Raw genomic sequence first — 23,257 nt, forward strand, 5'->3', positions numbered from 1 at the left:
ATTTTCACGCAAATTCTTCTGCTAGTTGGGGTTTAGTCCAAATCTGCATCCTTTCCTTCAAGGCTCAGGGGTCCAAGATTATCTTCTGTGTCTGTATTTATTGGTTTCCCTTTTCTTTGTTGAAGAGGGTCTGTGCAATCCTTCTGCCTAGTCCACCATCTTGCCCCGCCTCCCCATGGTACATATACTTTTGTAGCTTGCTTTTCAAGAAAAATATCATGTTTCTTCCCATGTGAGATTTGAAAAAGAAAAAGTCATTGTAAACATTATTTTAAATGATTATGTAATATTCTACCACTGGGATCTATAATAATTTCCTTCATCATTTCCATGTTGTTGGATATTTCTATGAGCCTAAATCTTTACTTCTATTTTAGATTTCTCCTTGGGAATCACTGTGATAAAGGTGTGACATGGCAAAGACTCTCTCCTCCTCCCATGTATAGCTAAGTTGCTGCCTAGTTAGATGTAGCCAGCCAGTGGCCCAGGAGCAGGGATTGGGGACCCACTTCCCTATGCCTCACCAGCATAGGGCAGCCTCCTTAAAATACCAGACCTCTATGGCTGTGGTAGATGGAAAATAATATTCTCTTTTGTTTTAATTTGTATTGCTTTGAGTACCAAATGAAACTGAATTTTTTAATTAATTAATTAATTTTTATTGTGATTTGGGTGAAGGTTTACAGAGCAAATTCACTTTCCATACAGCGGTTCACATATACTTTTTTTCATGACATTGACCACAGTTTACCATAATCCAACAGCTGCCCTCCCACTTCCTCCCCATAGTTACCTCTTCCCTGTGTCCATCCCTCCATGCACTCCTGCCCCCTGAGCTGTCTCCCTGTGCATAAGCAACCCTTCTTTCTCCTGTGATTGTTCTCTCCAAGGAGTGTATTTACTTGAGCTAATTGTTCAACTCATATGCCTGTCTTTTGTTTGGCTGGAAACCACAGGTGCGGATTCAATTCCAGATCTGAATGAATTTTGTTGTTGTTTTTTAAAAAAAACAAAACCAGTTGCTGTGAAACTGACTCTGACTCATGGCAACCCCATGTGTTGCAGAATGGAACTATGCTCCATAGGGTTTTTAGTGGCTGGTGGTTTGGAAATAGATTACCAAGTCTCTTTCTTTTGAGGTGCCTCTGGGTGGACTCAAACTTCCAACCTTTTGGGTAGCAGCTGAGTATGTTGCACCACCCAAGGACTCCTTTTCATGTTTATTGGCTGTTTAAATTCCTCATTTGGAGATTTTATTTTTTTAAACAGTGTGTATGAGCTTTTTATATATGTATACCCATTGATGTAGTCACAGATCTTTTTTCAGGTTGTTGATTTCCCTTTAGTTACCTTAATCTTCAGTTTTAACATTTTTTGTTGTTCAAGATTTTTTACCTAGTAGCTTGTATTGATCCTTTCTCTCCTGTCCTTAAGTCTGATGAGCTTTACATATTCCTTTGACCTCTTCCTTCCCCATAGTCCAGTAGACTCTCTTCTTGTTATTCACTCCCCTCTCTGCACACATTCCCCTAACAAGTTGCAGGAGGTAGTCTTCGTGTGCCCTCCACTCTACCCTAAGACTCCCATGGCACCTAGCTGAGAGCCTTGCTCAGCAAGTGTTTGGAGGGTGGTGACAGGAATAATGGGGGCAAGGAGTAGGTGATGACATAAGTAACTTCAAGGAGGAGGAGGGTGTGGTGAGCAGGGCCTTTAGGAGAGCTGATGGGGGCAGGAAGGCTTGCACAGGCAAGACAGGTAGATGTGTGAAGGTGGAGAATAGCAGGGAAGAGACCTGTCTGGCTGGGGTCAGCTACGCTGTATCTTTAGCCATCTCCTGCCTGTCCAGAGGTGGTTGCACAGAGTTGCTGCTGAGCAGACCTGGGGCCCTGCCCTCATTGCTGTCTGGGGGAGGGGATCCAATCAGGGCCCTCCTGGCTGGCTCTGATTCTCTGGCTTTGACCTTAGGGTGTGAGTTCCCAGAGGACAGGGCTGGACAGAATGGCTTTAGAGACCCCCTGGCTTTAGAGACCCAGAGAAATGAAGGCCACAGTTAGCCACTGAGCCCAGACAGAGTAGGTTTCCTCATTCTGGTGCAGGGCTTCTTCCACGTTGTTGAGGTGCTTTAAAAAGTGTTGCCTGACACTGATAGCCGATGGGATTGCCAGGCAGTAAGTAAGCAGGTTAAAGACAGAAAGCTCCCAAATGTGCGAGGTTCTGATTCCAATGCTCAGCCCTTCTATGATGTGAGACAATCAGGGAGCTGAGAATACTTGGGGTGTTTGAAAGGAAAATCATGAAGCTGAGCCAGCTGAGCCTTGGAGCTTTGGAGGTGGTCTTGTGCCCCAAACTGCCTGTTCTTCTGCCCTTGGGTGCTGGCAGCATCTGAGTAGTGAGTGGCCCATAGGGTGGTTGGGAAGATCCACTAGCGGGGGGAGGGGGTCCTGGGGTGGGAAGTTAGCAGCAGAGGTGAACTGGTCAGAAAGCTCATGGTCTTCTAGGGGAGAAAGCACCTCATTTCAAGAAGGATGGAGTCTATATTTACTCACCTTTCTCTACAGTTAGGGTATTGGCTTGGCACCCCTCTGCTTGCCAGACACAATCCTTGAAGGTCCATGCCTTTGTAAACAGCACTGTCCCTGGGAGCGGCAGTGCTTTCATTCCCTATCAGTCATTCACACCTTGCCAGATCCTGGGCCTGGGTAGCTGGGAACTGTCTGGAGGGTCAGGAAGTAGGACCCTCAAGAAGCTGCCCAGTGCTGGGGAGGTTGAGGCCAGGCTCTCCTGATGGGCACCAGGAGAGGAGGAAAGGAAGCTTTGTGGGCTCTGGGGTGAGGGTGGGGGATGGGGGTAGAGTGGGGAGGCTGCTTGCTCTCAGAATCGCTCCAGGCCAGGGAAGCCACAGAGAGGACTGGAGGCCAAGGGCTCTGGCCTGACAGCCAGGGCCCAGATCCACCTTTGACTACCTGCTGGCTTGGGGAGCTCTGTGCCTCAGCTTTCTCATATGTAAAACTGGGACACTAATAGTACCTTTATCAAAGGGTTAGTGTGAGGATCAAATGGGTCAATATACGTAAAGGGCTCAGAGTAGTGCCTATCATGTTCAATTAATTGCTTTTTTAATTAAGTGACCTATGGTGTGTCACATGGCTGTTGCCTCTGGTGGCATGTGTAAGGCACTACAGGTGGACTTGCTGTCTGTTAGTCCCCAGGGGTTGTGGTCTGTGTTTTGGGCAGTTCTGCACTCTAGCTGGCAAGTATGTGCCCCTAAGCTCAGTCCCATTAGATGAGAGAGGGTGTCTTAAATAGTCATCTGTCCAGGAAAGATAGGATTTGCTGTGCATGTTGAGTAACAAGGTGGAGGTTTGGGTTTTGTGGTAGCTGCTAGGCATGTCTGCAGCCACAGTGGCAAGGACAGACTGTGAAGGCCCCAAACCAAGGTGTGCCCCTCTACCCTTGCCTGGTCATGTGCATTTCATCCCAGTTTCACCCCAGAGGGATGCATTTTCCTTCTACACAAAGCCCATCAACAGCCTCTGAGGATATGTCTTGAGCGTCAGTGCTTGGGGCAGGAGACACTTTTGGCCTAGGGAATCGGCTGAGCTCTAGGTCTGAACATAGGCTCCTACCCCTGGGACAAGTTGCCTGCCCCACTTTAAAAGTCTATAATGGGAATACAGGCACTTTTAAACTCCTGTCCACAAAACTGAATCTTTTGTTTACAGTATAAGAGATGCCTCAACCCCCCTTTGTAAGACTCTGCCTGTGTGTCTGTGCTTGAGCCATCATTAGCCCTGCTAAGCTCTGGGCGGCACCACCTGGCAACACTCCAAACTGGCAACACTCCAGCTTGGTGTTGCAGAATGTGCAACTATTTGAATACTCCATTCACTGCCTTTTCCCTGCATTAAAATATTTGATTTTTGTAAAAATAAGACCAAAATAAGTGAAAGTGCTATTGCTACTGAAAAAGGAAGATCTCAAGTTGAGTGCATTTTAGAAAGTCCATGGTACTTTCATTATTCTTTGCCAACACCACAACTCAAAAGCATCAACTCTTCTTTGGCCAGCCTTGTCATCAACAACCCAAGCTGGGGCCCTAGACCTATGGTGCCCAGCCAGAGTACTGATTTGACAAAAACTGGTTTTGTGTCCACGTGTTTATCTTACTTATCTCCACTATGGGCCTGTGCAGCCCTCCCAGTCACAGCACTAACCCCATGACCACTGCAGCTGGGAGGGGCACCTCTGATAGGACCTCACATGGTTTGGGTGGTGGCTCCTGGTCACACAGCTGGCAGGGCAGAGGTCGACCTGAACCTACTTTCTAACTTGGAGCCTGTGCCCCACTGCAGCACATGTCTCTCAGTTTATTTTGCTGGTGAACTATCTCAAGAGGCTGCCCCAGCCAGGGACCATCTCCTTTTAAGCCTCTGTTCTTCCACACAAGAGGACAAAATCCTGGCATCCTGACTGTTCTCAGCAGAGATGTTCATTCATAGACACTGGTTGCAGGCCTTCTGCTTGCCAGGCAGCATTTGCTAGGGGAGTGCTCTCAAATGTTGAGCATGTGGCAGAGCACCTGGCCCACGCATGGGCAGGGAGGCCTCCTGCAGAGGTGGTGTTGAGGCTGCTGAGGTCTGAGTGGTATCAGGCAGAAGGTCAGACAAGTTGCAGAGGCCATAGGGAGGCAGCAGCTTGGCCTGTTTGTGGCCTCATGGGCAGATTGCAGTGGGTCATGGGGAGAATCATGGGAGACAAGATTGTATGGGATATCATAAGTTTAATTCTGAGTCAAATGGAGGGCTTTGGCTAGAAAAGGCACTAGCTGGTAGTGGTTTTAAAGTCACTCTGGAAGTTGCAAAGAAGAGAGATTGCTGGTGGTAGGATGGGATGGGATGGGATAGAAGCCAGGAACTTGTTAGGAAGTGAGCAGTTGAGGCAGAGGAATGTGGTGGTTTGTCTTGGTGGTAGGAAGAGGGCAGGTTTGGGATATGTTTAGGAGGTAGAACAAACAGGACTAACCAGTAGGCTAGAGGAGAGACTGAGGAAATCAGAATCAAGGAGGTCTACTAGGTTTTTGGCCTGAGTAATTAGGTAGTTGATGATGAGCCATCATTAAGATGAGGCATGGAACAGGTTCAGGGATAGAATTGAGAGGCTAATTGCTGCTGTTGCTGGAGACTGGAGCTATCTCCATAGACAACCCTGAGACTTGTAAAGACTGTGTCCTGCAGCCTGCCAGTGGGAGAATTGGGGCTGTTTTGAGAATACAGCCTAAAGATGCCTCTCTCCCCTTGTTTTTCCTAATTCCCAACCTGGAGACCTGTGCAAAGAAAACAGAACTTGCTAAAGAGCAACCAGCTCTGTGGTGGGTGAGGGCCTCACCACCTCCCCCAAGCTCAGTAACCCAGGTCTTGGGCAACCTGAGGATCCTCAAGGGAGGCCTAGCTGGCCACCTCAGCTGCTGGAGACGTACTGCTGCCACCTTGTGGATGAGAAGAGCCTGAGTGACATTGGAGGGTCTGGTGACACCAGCCTGTGGGCCTTCCCAAGCCACCCATGACTCTTGGCTTTTAGGAGAAAGCTAGTCCTTCCTCATCTCTGAGAAGGAATACACCCTGTAGATTGTGTGGCCCTTTACTGGGCACACCTCAATACTTAATAGTTGATCAACTAGCAAATATTTGAGTGGAGACGAGATACAAGGCAAGACGGGGTTTCTGGGGCAGAGGCTGCCCTTTCCTTTTCTATAGAACTGACTTCATCTTTCTGTGCATTTTCTCACCGATCCCACCTCTGTTAATGTCCCTGACACAGGTTAGTAGTGTGTCTCAGTTCCCAACACACAGGCACACAGTCTACTGTACTTTCTCAGGGCAGGGCATTTGAGGCCAACATGATGTAAGTAGCTGTTTCACCTCACCTGAGTTAGGTCTGTCTAGAGCTGTTGTTTCTTTCCCCTGACTTCGAGCACACAGAGGAGAAGGGCTCTTTGGTGCTCCTCTCCTGCATTTCTTGCCTCCTGGGAGGAACATGTTCATCCTGACCCAAAGTGTAGATTGCAGTCCCCCTAGTCCACCCAGTTTGTCATACTGCAATGGCTTATGTGTTACTGTGATGCTGGAAGCTATGCCATTGGTATTTCAAGTACGAGCAGGGTCATCCATGGTAGACAGGTTTCAGTGGAGCTTCCAGACTAAGACAGACTAGGAAGAAAGGCCTGGTAGTCTGTTTCTGAAAATCAGTCAGTGAGAACCCTATGGATCACAACAGAATACTGTCCAATAAAGTACTGGAAGATGAGTCTGGAAGGCACTCAAAATACATAGTAGCTGCAGCAATGGACTAAAGCATAACAACAATCATGAAGTTGGTGTAGGACTGAACAACATTTCCTTCTCTTGCATATAGGATTGCCATGGACAGTCAGAGCTGACTCGATGGCAACTAACAACACCACCAATTCCCTAGTAACATCCATGGAATATCTCAGCCCGAGTGACAAGCTGGTCTGATGCTTCTGATGGCCTTCAGACACATGGAGGTGCCGCAGAGTCTACTTTTACAGAGTTTTGTCAGCATGTATGTGGCCCCAGACTGGAGCTTCTTAGGACTGCTCTAATTTCCCTCAGGCTAGTAGGTGGGAGTTATGTTGTGTAGAGTTGTGTTTATTGCAGGTTCTTGGAGGAGAATCTCTTTAAGACAGAACAGAGACCTAGTCCCTCACCTGGGGCTGATGCCAAAGAGGAAAAGAGGTATGTGCATGTAGCTGTGGCTGTTCTCCGTCTGGGGTCTCTGACTGACTTGATGTCCTGGGACATTTATGTTTGAGCAGATGCCCTTCCCTGTTTAGTTTTCCTGGGTCAGAAAAGGTTTCTGGGGAAAAAAGGGTAGGAAGGAGGAGGCAGCCACATGGGAAAGAAGAAGGTGTTTCAAATTTGGGAATTGACCCAGGCTGAGCTTTTTGCTTGGACTGATAATGCAGGTATAGTGGGACACAGGAGCGGGTATGCCCTCTGAGAGTGTAGATGTTTCCTCACTTATGAGACTAGGCATTGCTGCTTGCCTTCCCCAAGACTCTGTATGTGTGTATGTGTGTGCCAGCATGTCTGGGGGTGGGGGCCCTTTTCCCTTCTATCCCATCCTACTGTGCTCCCACCAAGAACAGCCTGTAGAGAAGAGAGGGCCCAGCCCAGAGGAGGCTAGAGCCTTGTCACAGGAGGTCACACCAGTTTTAAAGCAACCTTCCCCTTTTGGGCACCTTATCCACTGCCCACCTTTAGTCCACAAGACTGCCTGTTCAGGATTGCAAAGAATCTGGCTTGTGAATGAGCAGCTTGATTCTTTGGAAGAAGAGTCATTCCCTATGCGTGTGTGTATAAGACCAGAGACAGGTATGTAGACAGGGAGGTCAAGGCAGAGAGACAGTTTTTTCTTCTTACCTGTAGCTTAATAAGGCTGGAAGACAGGAGTCCTGGGCAGTGTTCTTATCTCTATGCCTGTCTGAGGACCCTGGGAAAGGCCCTTTTGCTAAACCATCTATTACATCTTAGAGACTAAGAAGTTACTTCACCACTGTTAATAACTAGTCCCAGAGAAATAGTCACCCCCAGGGCCTCTCCAGGCCTGAGAGATCCAGACCAGAACTTGTGTGTTTCCAGCCCTCACTTCTGCCACAGCACCTCCATGGAGAGGTCCAGCCTTCCTTAGGCATTCCCCTACCCAAACCCCCTCAGGAATGTGCTGCTTTGATAGTAGTTAGCTCCTAACAGGAGCAGGAATTCTAAAGCTGAAAAGGACCTTGGGAGTTGGGTTTGATTAGAAGTAGAAGAAACCTGGGAGTATTGTGTCTTTAAAGGAAAAGCAAGCCCCTTCATCCCTTGCCACTAACTGAAACTTGTTCCTCCGGATCAGCACCTGAGGGTGAATTAACAATGCTTTCTCACTTTGTGGATTAGGGCAAACTGATTAATCTCCAAGGCTTCAGGAGATAACTGATGTTCCAAATGCAATGTAAATCAAACACGGGGGCTCCCTGTCCCATTGTGGGGCAGGCCATGGACTCACTGGGTATCTGGTGCAACCCACAGTCCTAAATAGGGACTGTTCTCCTTTATAAAGTGAGGTTTAAACTCCAGCCAGGAGTTTGGTAGTAAGGCCCAGAGAGTAGCAAGAAACCAGAGACTCCAAAACTCAGAAATGAATTATTCATCACAACTGTCGATCCTGTTGTGGATGTTACTTTTGATTTCCTCCTGCCCTTTGGCAGGACACTCAGTCCAGACAGATGAGTATCTTCTGGACTTCATATCTCCAAAGAAAAAGACACCTCGGTCATTAACAGCCCGTGGTAGCACCCAGCAGTTCTCCATCTCAGCAACTCTTCAGACCTCAGAATGGCTGAGTAGTAGATTATGGAAGGTGGGGCCACGGCTTTTAGGCTTCTCATTTTACAGATGAGGTGAGTGAGGCCCAGAGATGACATGAGACTTGCCTCCTCGATAGCTCTGGATATGAGAAAGAAATATACTCATTTACTATAAAGGAGGCTTTATCCTATAATAGGGATCTCTGGTAGTGCCTAAGGCACTTGACTGCTAACCAGAAGGCTGGCAGTTCAAACCCACCAGCTACTCCTCGGAAAGAAGGTTGGGCAATTTACTTTCGTAGTGCTAACTGCCTCGGAAACTCAAGGAGGGGTCTTTATGAGTTGGATCCAGCTCATGGCAATGAGTTATCCTGTAATAAACGAATCTGGAATCTCTACAAAATTCCTCTTCACTCCTAATCTAGGCTCTTAAGAATTCCTTCCCTCATGTATCACCTTCTGGTTGTTGTTCTTTTGGAGAAAGTAGCCCACTTTCTCCAAAATAAGCCCAGTGTGTGGTGTCACTGAAGATGGTTATTTATCTGTTCCTAATGACAGCGTCTCACCTACCTGCATCAGTCCTAGGAGGAGCTCTGGGCTGGAATTTCCTGTTCTCTCAGGGCTTCCCGGGGCTGCCCCGGCTAACTGGCTCCTCAGCCACTGTTCTGGGGTGTTCCAGGCCAGACTTGCTGCCTCTCTCTCCTTCCACGGCTGGCTCCCGTCCTTTCCAAGTCTGGGCTTGCCGCTGAGAGGTGGAGAAGTTGAGGGACTAGGTTGGTTGGTTGGTCGGCCAGACACCTGGGGCCCAGAGGCCAGAGGTCCGTGCGCACCGGCCGGGGCCCTCCCGGCCGGGCAGAGCCCCTCGCCCCTCACTACTCGCCCCTCGCCATGGGCCTGGCAACAGCTCCTGGGCCTTGAGCATGGAGCGCGGCTGGCCGTCGGCTGACAGCTCCCCGAAGGAGCGGCCCGCTAACGGCCGCCGCGCCCTCAGCCTCAGCGACTCGTTGGACTTGCATGGCGCCCTGGCCTGGCCGCGGAGCGAGTGTCCAGGTGGCTCGGTGCCGCCGCCCACCGGGGCCCGGGGCCTGCTGCTTGGCCTGCTACGCCCTCGCCTCGGTCGCCGTGGCCAGCCGGACGGGCGCCCACAGCCCTCTGCCCCTGGCCCAGCGTCGCACGAGTCCACGCCGCCGCGGCGTGTCCGGGCACCTCACGAGGAGCCAGCGCGTCCGCGGCCCGCCAGCATGACGTTCCTGGAGGTACATCGCGTGGAGCTGGCGGGCACAGCTGGTGCAGAGCCGGGCACGGGACTGGGCCGGGCCGGCAGCGCGGGCTTCCTGCGAGGCGCCTCACTGTGGAGCAGCCAGCGGTGGCAGGTGCTGCGCGGGACCCGGCGGGCCGATTCGCCCCGCCGCGGTCTCTCTGCGCTGAGAAAGAGCTTCAGCTTCCGGCTGCGGCGGGGCCAGGAGGTGCGGCGCGCAGAGTCCGAGGCGGGGCCGCTGCCTGGGCCACCGCGTGCGCGCACCCGCAGCGACGGCGACGCCAGCTCGCTACACACAGGCCCAGGCCGCTGCGACCTGCTGTGCCCTGATCCGCGCCGCCCGCGCTCTGCCGCTGGACTCTGGAGGCTGCTAGCCAGTCGCTTCCGCCGTGCCGCGCCCGCCGCTCCGTTGTGGAGCCGTCGGGCGGCCGCAGCCCCGCTGCTGCTAGTCAGGCCAAGCGCGGGACCTGGCCCGCTGCAGCCGGGTAAGAAGAGCGGCCCACCGCCCTAAGAAATTGGGGCCGTGTCCTGGAGGACTGTGGAGTCTAGGAGAGCATTGAGGGCATTATGGGGAAATTGTGACTTACTTGGTAGAGCTGGGCTTGGCCCAGGTGAGGAACCTTTGCTGGCATGAGCTTTCTCCTGGCTCCCAGTCAGCCTCTGAGTAGTGGTAGGGTCACAGAAGGGCTGTGAAGGGGGGTAGGGGTGCAGAGGGAGGAGTGGCAGAGGAGGACAACCAGGTCAGGCTAGTGCTGGGTGCCCTGACCCACAATATTATGGAATATGAGACCAGGAAGAAACGTGGGGGATAGGACTCTAACTTCTGATGTGGCAGCAGAGGAACTGCAGTCAGGTAGTCTTAGGCTGACCTAGAACTCATGTTCCCTAGCTCCCAAGCCACTCTGCACTTTCCTTGCTGCCCCTTCAGGTGACTTTAGGGATAACTAGCCTTTGAAACAGCCTGGGATGATCCATTTGCAGATAGAAAGGCTGGGGAGGGAAAACAAACCCTGCCCAGGCTGAAGAGTAGCTGGCCAGGACAGCCCATGCAGAGAATAGTGGAGGCTAGACAGTAAAATCTGTAAAGATTAAGAAGGGGGGCTGATTGCTGGAGATCTCTAGGGAGCAGCAAAGTTCTTTCCCAGGATGCTGCTCAAGCCAAGTGGCGGTTTCCAGGGGTACAAAGATATACTGCAGGTGAGGGAATGGGAGTCTAGGAGGCAGGTCTCTGGAAAAGAAAGTGTGGCCCTGCCATTACACTAAAGAGGAGTTTGGGTGGGAGGGCGGGGCGAGGTGGGGCAGACAGCTCCCCATTTGTTCTGCCCCTTCAAGAACAGGGCCAGTAAGGTGCTCCTCCCTCTTTACCCAGGCTCAGGAATGTGGTGGGTGGCCCCACCCTGCTTTGGGTGAGCTGTTCCTACTCGCTACAGGAAGTGGGCCCCTCCGCCAAGTGCCCAGCTTGTTTTGGGTTTGGGCTAGAACCAACTGGGATGGCTGTTAATCTGAGCCTCAAGCCTGGGCCCTGGGGGTACTGAGCTGGGCATAACTCAAGATGGGAACTAGTTTCCATATTGGAGCAATGAGGTAAAGATGGACAGATCTGATACCAGGGAACCAAACCTACCCCTCACAGCTCTCTTCCTGAAGGCTGTTATAACTCTATTCCACAAAAAAACAAACACAAAAACAAACTTTTGCTGATCCCTGATGTCTGGAGTCCCACTGATGACAGGGCCATTGGGCCTTGTCCTGGGAGGGGTATGGTGGTGGATATCAGAGGTGTGTGTGAATGGTGTTGAGAGGTAGGGAGAATTGCCTTATCTGTGCTGCCCTGGTCCTAATAGGACTGCTTTCTCTCTCACAGACTCATTTGTGAACAGCCAGGAGTGGACCCTGAGTCGCTCTGTGCCAGAGCTTAAAGTGGTGAGTGAGTGGAGGCAGGAGGGCATGGAGTGGGAGAGGGGCCTGGGTGCTGCTCCTCACAGCTCTTCCTTCCCTGTCTTCTTTCTGCCTGGCCTTTCCCTTACCCTCCCTTGTTTTCTTTGTTCCACCCTTCAGCCCTGCTCCTTCTCCTCCCAAGTGCTTGCTTGCCTTTCCCACCTTGTCCTGGCCTCTGCCTCATGCCTTCCCAATGCCCTCTTGCCCCTTCCCCTCAGGGCATTGTGGGGAACCTGTCCAGTGGGAAGTCGGCCCTGGTGCATCGCTATCTGACAGGGACCTATGTCCAGGAGGAGTCCCCTGAGGGTGAGTGTGGTGGCTATTTTGGCCCCTCCCTCTCCTTCAGCTTATCTGTGCAGAGGGCTCTCTGGCCTTTGATCCATCCTTGTCCTCTGTTATCTCCTCAATTGGAAACTGCCTGTGTTTTGTCGGTCCCCTTGGCTCTCTCTACCTTTGGGTACTGACTGTGGACTCTGTTCCTAGGGGGCCGGTTTAAGAAGGAGATTGTAGTGGATGGTCAGAGTTACCTGCTGCTCATCCGAGATGAAGGAGGTCCCCCTGAGCTCCAGGTGATACCTTTGTCCCATGGTGCCCCTCCTCCAAGCTCCCCATGTGGATGGGAGGGTTCAGGAGCCAGACTCTCCTGATGGGGTCTGTTGGTGGGAGTTTTCAGTGGCCAAGTGGAGTGGTAACTTAGAGTGGTCTCCCTGTAGTTTGCTGCCTGGGTGGATGCTGTGGTTTTTGTGTTCAGCCTGGAGGATGAGATCAGCTTCCAGACAGTGTACAACTACTTCCTGCGGCTCTGCAGCTTCCGCAACGCCAGTGAGGTGCCCATGGTGTTGGTGGGCACTCAAGGTAAGACTGGGCTTTCCCTGTGGGGGGCACCAACTGGAGAATGGCAAAGAAGAGGGAAGTGTCCAGGGACAGGTGGAGCAGGTGGCTGTAAAAGCCTGGATAGGCAGGTGTGAGAAAGGCCTAGTGCCTCCCCACTCCCTTTCCAGTGCTGATGGAGACACACACTCTTACTGTGATGCCTTATATGAAGGCTTTCTTGCTTCTCACATAGTCCACCTTCACCCACTGAATCCAGTAATCCGTATTATCCCAGAGACGGGAGGGGGTTTAGCATTATCTACTTCTCATCTCTTGAGGTTGATAAACAAGGACTCAGGGATTCCGAGAAATTGAGTGGCCCCTTTTATTCAGTGCTCTGATAGCAGAGTTGGCATAAGGACCATGTTCTTAGCGCTGTGTCTTCTACTGCATCAAACACGTTACCCATCCCCTCTGACTATACCTCTCCCCAACAGATGCCATCAGTGCTGCGAACCCCCGGGTCATTGATGACAGCAGGGCCCGCAAACTCTCCACAGATCTGAAACGCTGTACCTACTATGAGACTTGTGCAACCTATGGGCTCAACGTGGAACGTGTCTTCCAGGACGGTAACTTAGCATGGAGCTCATGGCAGCCAGGGCTGGGGCCGTTTCTCTAGGAGAGCTCCCTGGAATGTAGGGCTAAGTGTTGGGGGAAGGCTCTCATCTGGGCTATTCCCCTCTCCCCAGAGTTGCTAATTGGCTATGCTGTCCCCTGCAGTGGCCCAGAAAGTTGTAGCCTTGCGGAAGAAGCAGCAACTGGCCATTGGGCCCTGCAAGTCCCTGCCAAACTCACCCAGCCATTCAGCAGTGTCTGCCGCCTCGATCCCAGCTGTGCACCTCAACCAGGTGGGCCTACTCTCCTCTGTACCTTTGATCTGTCCACACCATGCATAGTTATCTGCTGCCTGTCCCCCACCATCTTTCTTGTCTCCCATCCTTGCACATGGTTTGAAGTATTGGCTCGAATCCCATCTAGCCTGCATGACTGTCCTTGGCCTCACCTGCAGCCCTGTGCTGATTGTACCTTCTTGCTATGGCTTCCCACCCTCTTCTCGCTGCTGTCTTCTTCTCCAACTACTTGAGCTAAGGAAAGTTGAATATTTGCTGCTGTTAGCATTGTTAGAATTGTCTTATAAGCTGCATTCCAAAGCATCCATACTAAGAAGTTACAAAATGAGAGAGTTCTTTCAGACTTAGGACTAGCCCTTGACAGCACAAGATAGTTCCTGTGGCCTCCCACTGCTCCCCTGGCCCTCTCCTCCCTCTGTGCACTGATGCTCAGTGCTGTCTTCATGTGATAGAGGAGGCACTTGGCAGACTCATCCCCATGAAACACTCAGCACTCATTCCTCAGCCCCCTTTGTGAGGATATGTATATAGAAAAGTAGTCCTTGCCACAAGTAATGGATGACTTTTGGTGTAGTGTCGGGTGATAGGCAAGTGGTAGTCACTTTTGAGCCAGGCCTTTCCAGCATTCCTCAAATCATACCATTTGGACACCTGTCCACTGCTTGAGCCTGATGCCTGATTATTTTTGGCCATGTGTATGGGCCAGTATTTCCTTAACTTCATATCCACTCTGCTCCCATCTCTGAAGCTGTAAACAGATGGGCTCAATGGAGGGGATCAAGTCGACAGCCACTCAGACTCTGCCAAGGGCAATTGTCTTCCCAAGACTTAACCTGGCAGCACCCAGCATTTTGACTGCAGCCTGGTTACATTTCTGTGACCTCTCTCTCCCTATAGGACTTCTGAGAGGGTAGCAGGGATTTCTGTAACTGACCCCACATGGATAAAATTAAGGAAGAATGATAGATCTGTCTTCACTGTCTCTAAGCAGCTCTACCCTACAGTCAGTAGAGTTCAAGGCATGTGCAACTCAGCTCTGTGTAAGGGCCCTGCCCTGAGCAGGGGATCGGAGTAGGTGGAAGGTGTAGGGGGAGATATTGTAGAAGGCAGTGTTTCATGTATTTACTCCTTGTGTGTGTGTGTATGTGTGAGGATTATAGTGAGGCAGCCAAGTCAGGACACACACTGCACTCAGCTGGAAGCCCCTTGAACAGCCGGGGAATAGGCAGGTGGCCTGGTGCTGTGTGTGTTGAGCCCTGGGGCAGAACCTGAACTGTTGTTGAGCATGTTGTCCCCGTCCTGTGGTCTTTTCTGTCTTTCTTTTCCTTTCTTTTTCTATTCTGCAACTTACTCTGGCTGGAAGTCTTCTCTCTTCCTTGGCTTTTCTTCTGTCCTTTCCCCATTATATACACTGCCTCAAAGCAAACCTCATCATCCTCCAGCAACTGAGCCAAACCTCCAGCCTGTTGCTCTGTCTCCCAGCCTTCTACATCCCTGACATATGTCACTGACTTTGGGGAATCCAGGGTGACCTGCTGCCTCAATCAGCACCAGCACATGGCCTGAGCCCAGGCCTGTGAGCATAGTGCCCATAACCTGCCCACTTTCCTGCGCTGTCTCAGACGTAGACAGAGAGGCTTTGCCTCTGACCCTGCTCTCCTTTGTACAGATCCTCCCTGTGAGGGCCTCAGGAAGAGGGTTCACTAAATTGTCAGGGCCTCCAGTCTGTGCCTAGCTTTCCACCTGAGATTTTCTTAGGAACCATTCTGCCACCTGCAGCTTTACGCTGGGTCCACTGGTCTCCCTGAGAGGCCTCCACAGGGAACAGACCAAACCCCCCTGCACCCTCCTGCCTCCCTTGCCCAACTATGGCCACCCTCAGCAGCCCTCTCTGTCCATAGGCCACGAATGGTGGTGGCAGCGCCTTCAGCGACTACTCATCCTCAGTCCCCTCCACCCCCAGCATCAGCCAGCGGGAGCTGCGCATCGAGACCATCGCTGCCTCCTCCACCCCCACACCCATCCGCAAGCAGTCCAAGCGGCGCTCCAACATCTTCACGGTACGTGACTCGCTCTCCTCCTGGCCTGCCAAACACTCTCCCTTGGACAGGCTAGGCCTAGCCCAGGGCTCCATCTCAGGAAAGGAATGGCCAGCACCACAGAGCCCTAGGTCAGGGTGATGGCTCTGTGTTGACACAGATACACATACATGGGGCTGAAGGTCCTCATCTAGCTGCTCTCATACTACTCCTCTGAGCCCATGGCAAGGCTCTCTCACTACATCCCACATATCTCCCCTGCCCCTGCTACACACATACCCTGTTCATAAACTCCCTCTCTGTCCTTGAGCTCTTAGAATTCTTTTGTCAACCTGAAAAGATCTTTGAATGTATCTAGTCTAACTCCTCAACTCCTTTTATTTCAGCTAGTGAACTGGAAGCCAGAAGGTGATTGGCCCAGGGTTACACAAAGGGTTAGTTGCCAGAGCTAGCTCCAGAGCTAGGCCTGCAGGCCCCATTCCAGCTCTTTTCCATTACCCTATAATGCTGAAAGGCAGTGAGTGTGCTTCTCCCTCTCCCTGTCCCCATGACTGTGCAGCAAAGGTTTCAGAGTACTCTGGACCTTGATCCTCTGACCCTGCCCTGCTGCTCCCATCACCTCATCTTTCCATTTTGGTTCTTCTGGGAGGGTCTTGCCCTCCCCTGAGTGTAGCCCCAGGGCTCCGATGGTATCCTCTGTTGAGAAGGCCAGCCCTCCTACATAGGCGTATTGAAGCCCCAGCATCTCTCCATTCTGCTCTGACCTGTGGGCCCACCCTCAGACCAACCTTCTAGCTGGGATTTGGCTGGACTGTTCTGAGAGCCTCGGGTCAGGCCAAGGTGGGTGAGCTGGCTATAAATTCTCAGGAGAGGACCAGCTTCTCCGCAACCCGTCGTTCTGCATCACCCTGTTCGCCTCTGCCTATGGCTGGACCACCCAGCCGTGCCTCCCAGGCTATGTTCCTCTTGCTGATCACACACCCCTCTTGCTGCCTGCTCTGCTCACATATCTATTGCGCCTGCCTGCTGACTGCGCTGCTGCCTCTGCGTTCTACACTGCCTCGGCCCTGCCTAAGCTAGCAGCCCTCTGTTTCTCTTCACATCATGAGACTCATAGAGCCTTGCTTGTCCTCTACGCCTGCTGCTGCTGCCACTGATGTTGCAGAGTCTGGGGTGCTCTGCCCCAGGACCACTGTGTGCCCTTGGCACCTGCTCCCCAACATCGTGCCCCAATCATCTATTCCCACAATACCATTGTTGGCCTCCCATCTTTCCCCTGCTGTAACAGCCCAGGGCATCCTCTTTCTCTGCACTGTCACCACCTTTCACCTACCTGTGACCTGACTCCGCCGCCTGTGCCCTGCGCCCTACCCTCTGCTACATGCCTGACTGTGGTGACCCTGCTCTGCCAACCTTGCTCACGTGAGCTCATGGCCTGTCCTCACCCTCTGGGGCCTTTTCCTCTCTTCATCTTCACATGCGATCTTCTTTTTCTTTCCATCATCTCCATGGTGACCTCAGTTCACTGTTGTCCCTGAGGTAATCTCAAGACGTGTCCGTCTCTGTGGGTCATTTTGGGACCACACCCTTTCTTTTCATCACTGTTGGGCACCATTTTTCCCCTCATCACCCTTCCAGCAGAATTGCACCTTGTGGGGAGGATGCCTTGTGAGCTGCCCACCCCTGCACCTGTGCCTGCCTGTGCTGTGGCTGGTGCCCTTGTGACTCATGGGTATGGGCGTGACTCTCTCAATCACCCACAACTCCATGTGCTTGTTTTGTCTCACTTGTCCTTGCCCCCCTTCTGCTGGTGGGGGAGCTGCCCCTGGACTCCTGGGGGTCCTCAGGGTGGGGCCCCTCAGTACACCAGCCTACCTGGGCAGGCTGCACTTCATTCCACCTGACTGTCTCTTCTGTCTAGGGACCTGGTAGCAGCGGTCCCACCTCCTTCTTCATCACTGGGCCAGAGGGGCAGAGGGGCAGAGGGCTGGGGTTTGGGCCATGGAGCACAGGAGGGGCCCAGGGCAGGTGCTGCTGTGGGACTGCTAGGCAGCGTGCCCTCCATGGTCCTTTCTCATCAGGTCTTCCTGCTCCCTTGGCTGTGCTTCCTGTCCCGCTGCAGTGGCAGCCCTGTGCCCCCCACCCCATGCCCTGGGCTCTCTGCAGCCTCAGGAGAACAGGAGGGCAAGGGGCCAAGGCTCCTGAGCAAGCAAGTGGGTAGGCGGCTTGGCCAGGGCACCCACCCACAGTGCAGCTGCCACCACTGCCACCTGTACCTCCTGCTCCTGCTCCTCCTCCTCCAGCTGCTCCTCCTCTCATGCTCCACCCTGCCTCTCCCCAGGCGCCTGAGTCTCTGCCCTTACCAGTGCTGACCGACTTGTTGCGGGGCTTGAGTGTAACTTGCCAAAATCTCTATTCTTTCAATATTTGCAGATATGTGCCACTGTTTCCAACTTTTCATCAACAAAAAGGCCTTTCCAACTCCTTCCAAATTAGAAGACCAGGTGGTGACACACAGCACCTCTGGACATTGTCCCCTGTCGGGCCGGAGGCGGGCCGGGCCTGGGACTGCTCTCAGATGAGACGCGGCCGCCGCGCTCCTCTCTCCAGAGACCCACAGGAACCTTTGTAACTAACCCCACCCCCAGGGAAAGCTAGGAGCACTGGAGCCAGTGGCTGCGGGGCTGCCTGGGGAGGCCACCGCCGCCTCCACCACACCAGGCCGCTGCATGGAGAAGAAGGGAGCTCACCCCGCGCCGTCGGCCAGCGTGACGCCAGCGTGACAGCAGCCCCATGGGGCAGGGGCGTCCATGCGCCTGCTGCAGCTCAGCTGCTCCTGGGGGGAGCTTTCCTGCCCCTCCCTTCCTCTGCTCCTTCCTGCATGGACTACTGCGCACCTGCTCCTGCTCCGGACACCGCAGTCACCGCCACCGCTTGCCTTTCCCTTCTCTTTGGCCTCCCTGTTTCCTAGGATCCGCATTTGGGTGGACTCTGCCCCAAGAGCTTGGCAGGGCGCAGGGCCCCTTTGGGCATCTCTCCTTTCTCTCTCTCTCCCTCTCCGTCCTTGGTGCCCATGAGCCACACAGTGTGCTCGGGGCACTGTGCTGTGTGGTGTCTGCCGCAGATGGGCCTCCTGGCCTTGTGTTTCTGGACTCTGACCCTGGTTGTTGTGCCCTGTGCCACCAGCCCCCGCTCAGCCCCACTATCCACCTCTCCTTGCCCCCTTCTCTTAAATCCCTAGCCCCCTGGGCTGCGTGCTCCTCATGCCCTTGGTATCTCGTATCCTTGCTCTTTTGTAAGGGGCGGGCCCGGCTCAGTGACCTGTGCTGCTCTGTATGGTGCCGTGTGTAAGAATAAACCCGTTGGAATACTCGTGGTCTCAGTTCCTTCCCATCCCGCCGCCCCTGCCCACCCACTGCCAGGCCCTGCCCAGGAGGAGGGAGGAAGGAGGGTGGATTGGGATTCAGGTGGGCAGTGTTGACTAAGCATGCCTGAGCCTCGTGTAACATACTTCCTCTCTTCTCTTCCAGTCTCGGAAGGGTGCTGATGTGGACCGGGAGAGAAAGGTGGCTGAGTGCAAGGTTGACAGCATTGGGAGTGGCCGGGCCATCCCCATCAAGCAGGTCAGTACTGCCTGCCATGTGCCCAAGGGCGTGGAGACCAGGGCATCTGGACTCCCAGAGTTTGGCTCTCTTCTGGACCTCTGCATGTGGTGGGGTAAGGGGAGCACAGCCCCTCTGGAGCCTGAGATCTTCACAAATGGTGTTCCTCCAGAGGGTCCCTTCCCAGGTACAGCCTGTTGGGAGCTTCCCTCTGGCTGTACCTTGTTTGTGTCGCAGGAGGGCAGCAGAGAGCCACCTCGCACTCTACACTGCTCTCTTAGAGTGCTGGCTGTCTATTTGTGAAGGAAACTGTGAGAGAGCTCCCATCTCAGGGCAGTGTGGGGTGCTCTGGCCTATCTTCTCTCCTCTCAGAAAAGGGGAAGCAGCCTCAGAGAGTAACCTGGGGAGTGGAGAGTAAGGGGATATTGAGGATGTGTATGGCAGCTTTATTGTGTGCAGCTCTGTTCATTCTCACAGAAGATCCTTAGTTGAGAGCTCCACCTCCTCGACCTTCTCCACCTCCTTCCAAAGCCCCTGCCAGGTGGATCCTCCACATCTCCTGTCATGGGGCCTTGGACTAGGAAAGAACTATGAGTGACTGAGAGTATCTATGCTCAGAGACAGGCCATGCAGGAAGAAGGAAGGCTGAGGAGCTTTAGAGCTAGGGGGTCTGCATGGAGAGCTTTGGCAAGAGCCAGGGGCTCAGGTGCCTGCATAGGTGGACTGTAGACTGTCAGGCTAATATCCTGCACACCCTGGGACACTGGGTACAGTGAGGGTTTCCAGCCTCAAGTAACTCTTCTGGTCTCTTCTCCGTGTCTACAGCAGGCCATGTTGCCAGGTTGTATTACAGAGTAAGAGATTGGTGTGGCAGAGAATCCAAGTGAGCAAGTGGGCGGCTGGCTGGCTCCTAAGCTGAGCAAGTGGCTGAGGTCTTGGGGGGGTGGTGGTTAGTGATCAGTGTGACCAAAATTCATGTGCTGAGGCTGAGGTTTCTAGAATGAAGAGTCCAGAGGTCAGGGTAAGGAATGGTGTGGTGACAGATGTCCTGCCTTTTCTACTTCACTCGTTCCTTGAAATACTCATTGCATTTATGTCTGATAGGGACCCCTTTAGTTGTGTCAGCCTACAGAGGGTGGGATGGAAAGGCTGAGAAAGTCATACACACGTACTGATTAGCCCAAAACACCTGTTGTTGATATGAGTGCACTCAGCCTGGTGCTGTACAAACTCAGACCTCTCCAAGCTCCTCCTTTATGCAGTCTTGTGCCAGGTGAACAGTGCTCCCAGGGCTGGGCAGGGCCTGGGAAGATAGATCTAAGGAGGGAAGTGTGCTTTTTGAGTATACGTGTATACACGCTACATACTCAGTAAATAAACAAGAATACACTATGTATCAGGGAAGCGTAGCCCAGAGCACCCCTTGTTATCTACGGTGGGAGTGGTAGAGGGGATATATCCTCTCCCTGAGCTGTGTTAAGGAGCTCTGGTGGCATAGTGCCTAGGGCATTTCACTGCTAACCAGAAGGTTGGCGGTTCAAAGCCACCAGCTGCTCTGCAAAAGGAAGATGGGGCACTACTTCTGTAAACATTCATCACCTCAGAAACCCGGTGAGGGTTGCTATGAGTCAGAAGCGATTGATGGCAGTGAGTTTGGTTTATTTTTGTTTTTTTGAGTTGCGGTTAGAAAGCATTGGTATGCTAACTAAAAGGTTGGCAGTTTGAACCTACCCGTAGCTCTGAAGGAGGAAGATGAGGCTGTCTGCTTCCTAAAGATTTACAGCCTTGGAAACTCTATGGGGCAGTTCTACTCCGTCCTATAGGAATTGACTTGATGGCAGTGGGTTTGGTGTTTTTGGAACAAAGCCCTGTTTTGTTGAGACTTCAAGCTAGCACCTGTCCTGAGAGTCAGTTAGGTCACTTCTTTTACCAGCTTGGCAAACATGATGCTGGCTGGAGGTAGGTGTCAGAGGTCTGTGCTCCTGGTGCCACCACAGGATCATAGTAGTGAGGTGTAGGGGTGTATGGGGGTATGGTTGTTCTTCCCAACCCCTACATGATGGCACTTCTGAGGGGGTTCTCTGTCCTCTATGCTCCTGCATTCCCAGCTCACTTGCCTTGCCCATGCTCCCCCACTTGGGCCCCTCCCCTCTGCCACCCTCCTGTCCCTTCTCTCCAGTTCTGCTACTTCCCTTCCCCCCAGCTCCTGCTGGGAGTGGAGATTGCATTTCAGTTGCCATTTGCATTCCCAATCAATCCGGACTCCGCAATTAAGTCGGCTGGTGGAGCTGGGAGGGAGGCGGTGGCGGAACGGGTCCTCTGGGGGCTGTCGCCTCCGCTCAGCTTCCATCCCCGCCCCAAATTGCTTCCTGCTTCACTGTGCGCTGCCTGGCCGGGCCAGGGGGGGAGCAGGACCCCTGGAGCTCTTGCTGCCTCCTCTGAAAAGAGATTTGGGAGGGGATGGGGAAGAGGCCACTTCTCTGTCCAGCATTCAGCCAGTTTCTTTCTCCCCAGTGGGTGGTATGAGATGGAGAGTTAGCTGGTTGGGTGGGAGGTACAGGTGGGTGGAGGTGGGTAGGCTGGTGGGTTGTGGCCGGCAGGCTCCCTAACTCTCATGAAGCTCTGGGCCACCTCCCACACCTTCTCAGCTAATGAGCATCGTTACCATTGGCTGTCAGCTCCCACCTCCCTCTGAAGAGGAGGCCAAGGTTAAGAACGGGGAGAGGAGTTCTGACTGAGCAGGGCCTGGCCGTCCACATGTCTCACTTCTCAATCTGGAGAAAGAACAGAACAAAGCAGAGAAAGTTCTTGGAAACCTTTCAGTCCACTCTCCTTACTGTCCTAGGAAATTGAGGGCCCTGAGCAGTGAGAGGATTCATGTGATGTTGAGAGGTAGTGGTAGGAAGAGAAACAGCCTGCTGAATGGAGGACCAGGCTGGATGCAGGAGAGGAGGGCCCAGTAATGAAAGGAGTTTTTGAGGAGAGGCCAATGTGGCCCTTACTCCAGGAAACTGGGGCAAAGAAAGCCAGTCTGCGTGGGTTGGAGGGAGGGAGGCCAGATCACAACATATACAAAGAGGTGGGCAGGAGTCATCCTAAACCTTTCTTCCCACTTCTGAGAGGGAAGTGAGACTTTCAAATGGTGAAAAGCTTCTGCAGAGCTTGTTGGGCATTTGCCCTCAGGAGTCACTTGTCTTGGGACACTTTGCTAAAGTAAAGGACAGGGGACAGGAGTGATTGTGTTGTTTGCTGCCTCACTTAGGCTGTGACCAGGGGTGTCATGCCCAGAGGCAGATGTTGTTAGGGCCGTTGAGTTGGCACCAACTCATAGCAACTCTGTGTACAACAGAATGAAACAGTGCCCAGTCCTGCACTGTCATCACAATCCATGCTATGCTTGAACCCATCGTCGCAGCCACTATTGCAATCCATCTCATCAGGGGTCTTCCCCTTTTTGCTGACCCTCGACTACCAAGCATGATATCATGCAAAGTGTCCCAAGACAAGTGACTCCTGAGGGCAATGAGGGAATGGTCACTTCTGATAATGTGACCAAAGTAGGTATGACGAAGTCTGGCCATTCTCACTTCTAAGGAACATTCTGGCTGCACTTTTTCCAGGACAGATATATACTTTTGGCAGTTCATGCTATTTTCATTACTTTTTGTCAGTGCCACAATTCAAAGGCATCAACTCTTCTTCAGTCTTCCTTATTCATTGCCCAGTTTTCACATGCATATGAAGTGATTGAAAATGCCATGGCTTGGGTTAGGCGCACCTTAGTTTTCAAAGTGACATCTTTGCTTCTTAACACTTTAGAGAGGTCTTTTGCAGCACATTTGCTGAGTGCCATATCACATCTGATTTCTTAACTGCTGTTTCCATGGGTGTTGATTATGTATCCAAGTAAGATAAAATCTCTGACAACTTTAATCTTTTTCCTATTTATCATGATGTTGCTTACTGGTCCAGTTGTGAGGATTTTTGTTTTCTTTATGTTGAGGCGTGATCCATACTGAAAATGTAGTCTTTGATCTTCACCAGTAAGGGCTTCAAGTCATCTTCACTTTGAACAAACAAGGTTGTATCATCTGCATATCACAGGTTGTTAGTCTTCCTCCAAACCTGTTGCTGCATTCTTCTTCATATAGTCCTGCTTCTCAGATTATTTGCTCAGTATACAGATTGAATAAGTATGGTGAAAGGACAACCCTGACACACACCCTTCCTGATTTCAAACCTGTTGTTGTTGTTGTTGTTATGTGCTGTCGAGTCAGACCCAACTCATAGCGACCCCTCCTTGGGTTTCTGAGGCAGTATCACTA

General features: G+C 52.3%; 1 protein-coding gene across 1 annotated transcript in view; it reads left to right on the plus strand.

Moving 5' to 3' along the window:
- The window catches only part of AGAP3 (ArfGAP with GTPase domain, ankyrin repeat and PH domain 3), a 122,704-nt gene that overhangs the window by 81,475 nt on the left and 17,972 nt on the right, over nucleotides 1-23,257 (plus strand). Inside the window, exons 3-10 of the mRNA XM_007950146.1 lie at nucleotides 11,491-11,549; nucleotides 11,783-11,870; nucleotides 12,048-12,133; nucleotides 12,278-12,419; nucleotides 12,875-13,009; nucleotides 13,161-13,288; nucleotides 15,193-15,351; nucleotides 18,861-18,953. Coding sequence (XP_007948337.1) covers nucleotides 11,491-11,549; nucleotides 11,783-11,870; nucleotides 12,048-12,133; nucleotides 12,278-12,419; nucleotides 12,875-13,009; nucleotides 13,161-13,288; nucleotides 15,193-15,351; nucleotides 18,861-18,953 — 890 coding nt within the window. The remainder of the gene's footprint in view (nucleotides 1-11,490; nucleotides 11,550-11,782; nucleotides 11,871-12,047; nucleotides 12,134-12,277; nucleotides 12,420-12,874; nucleotides 13,010-13,160; nucleotides 13,289-15,192; nucleotides 15,352-18,860; nucleotides 18,954-23,257) is intronic.

The sequence above is a fragment of the Orycteropus afer genome, unplaced genomic scaffold (genome assembly GCF_000298275.1).
Source record: "Orycteropus afer afer isolate SDZICR_OR568_19922 unplaced genomic scaffold, OryAfe1.0 scaffold00264, whole genome shotgun sequence".
NCBI classification, from domain to species: Eukaryota; Metazoa; Chordata; class Mammalia; order Tubulidentata; family Orycteropodidae; genus Orycteropus; species Orycteropus afer.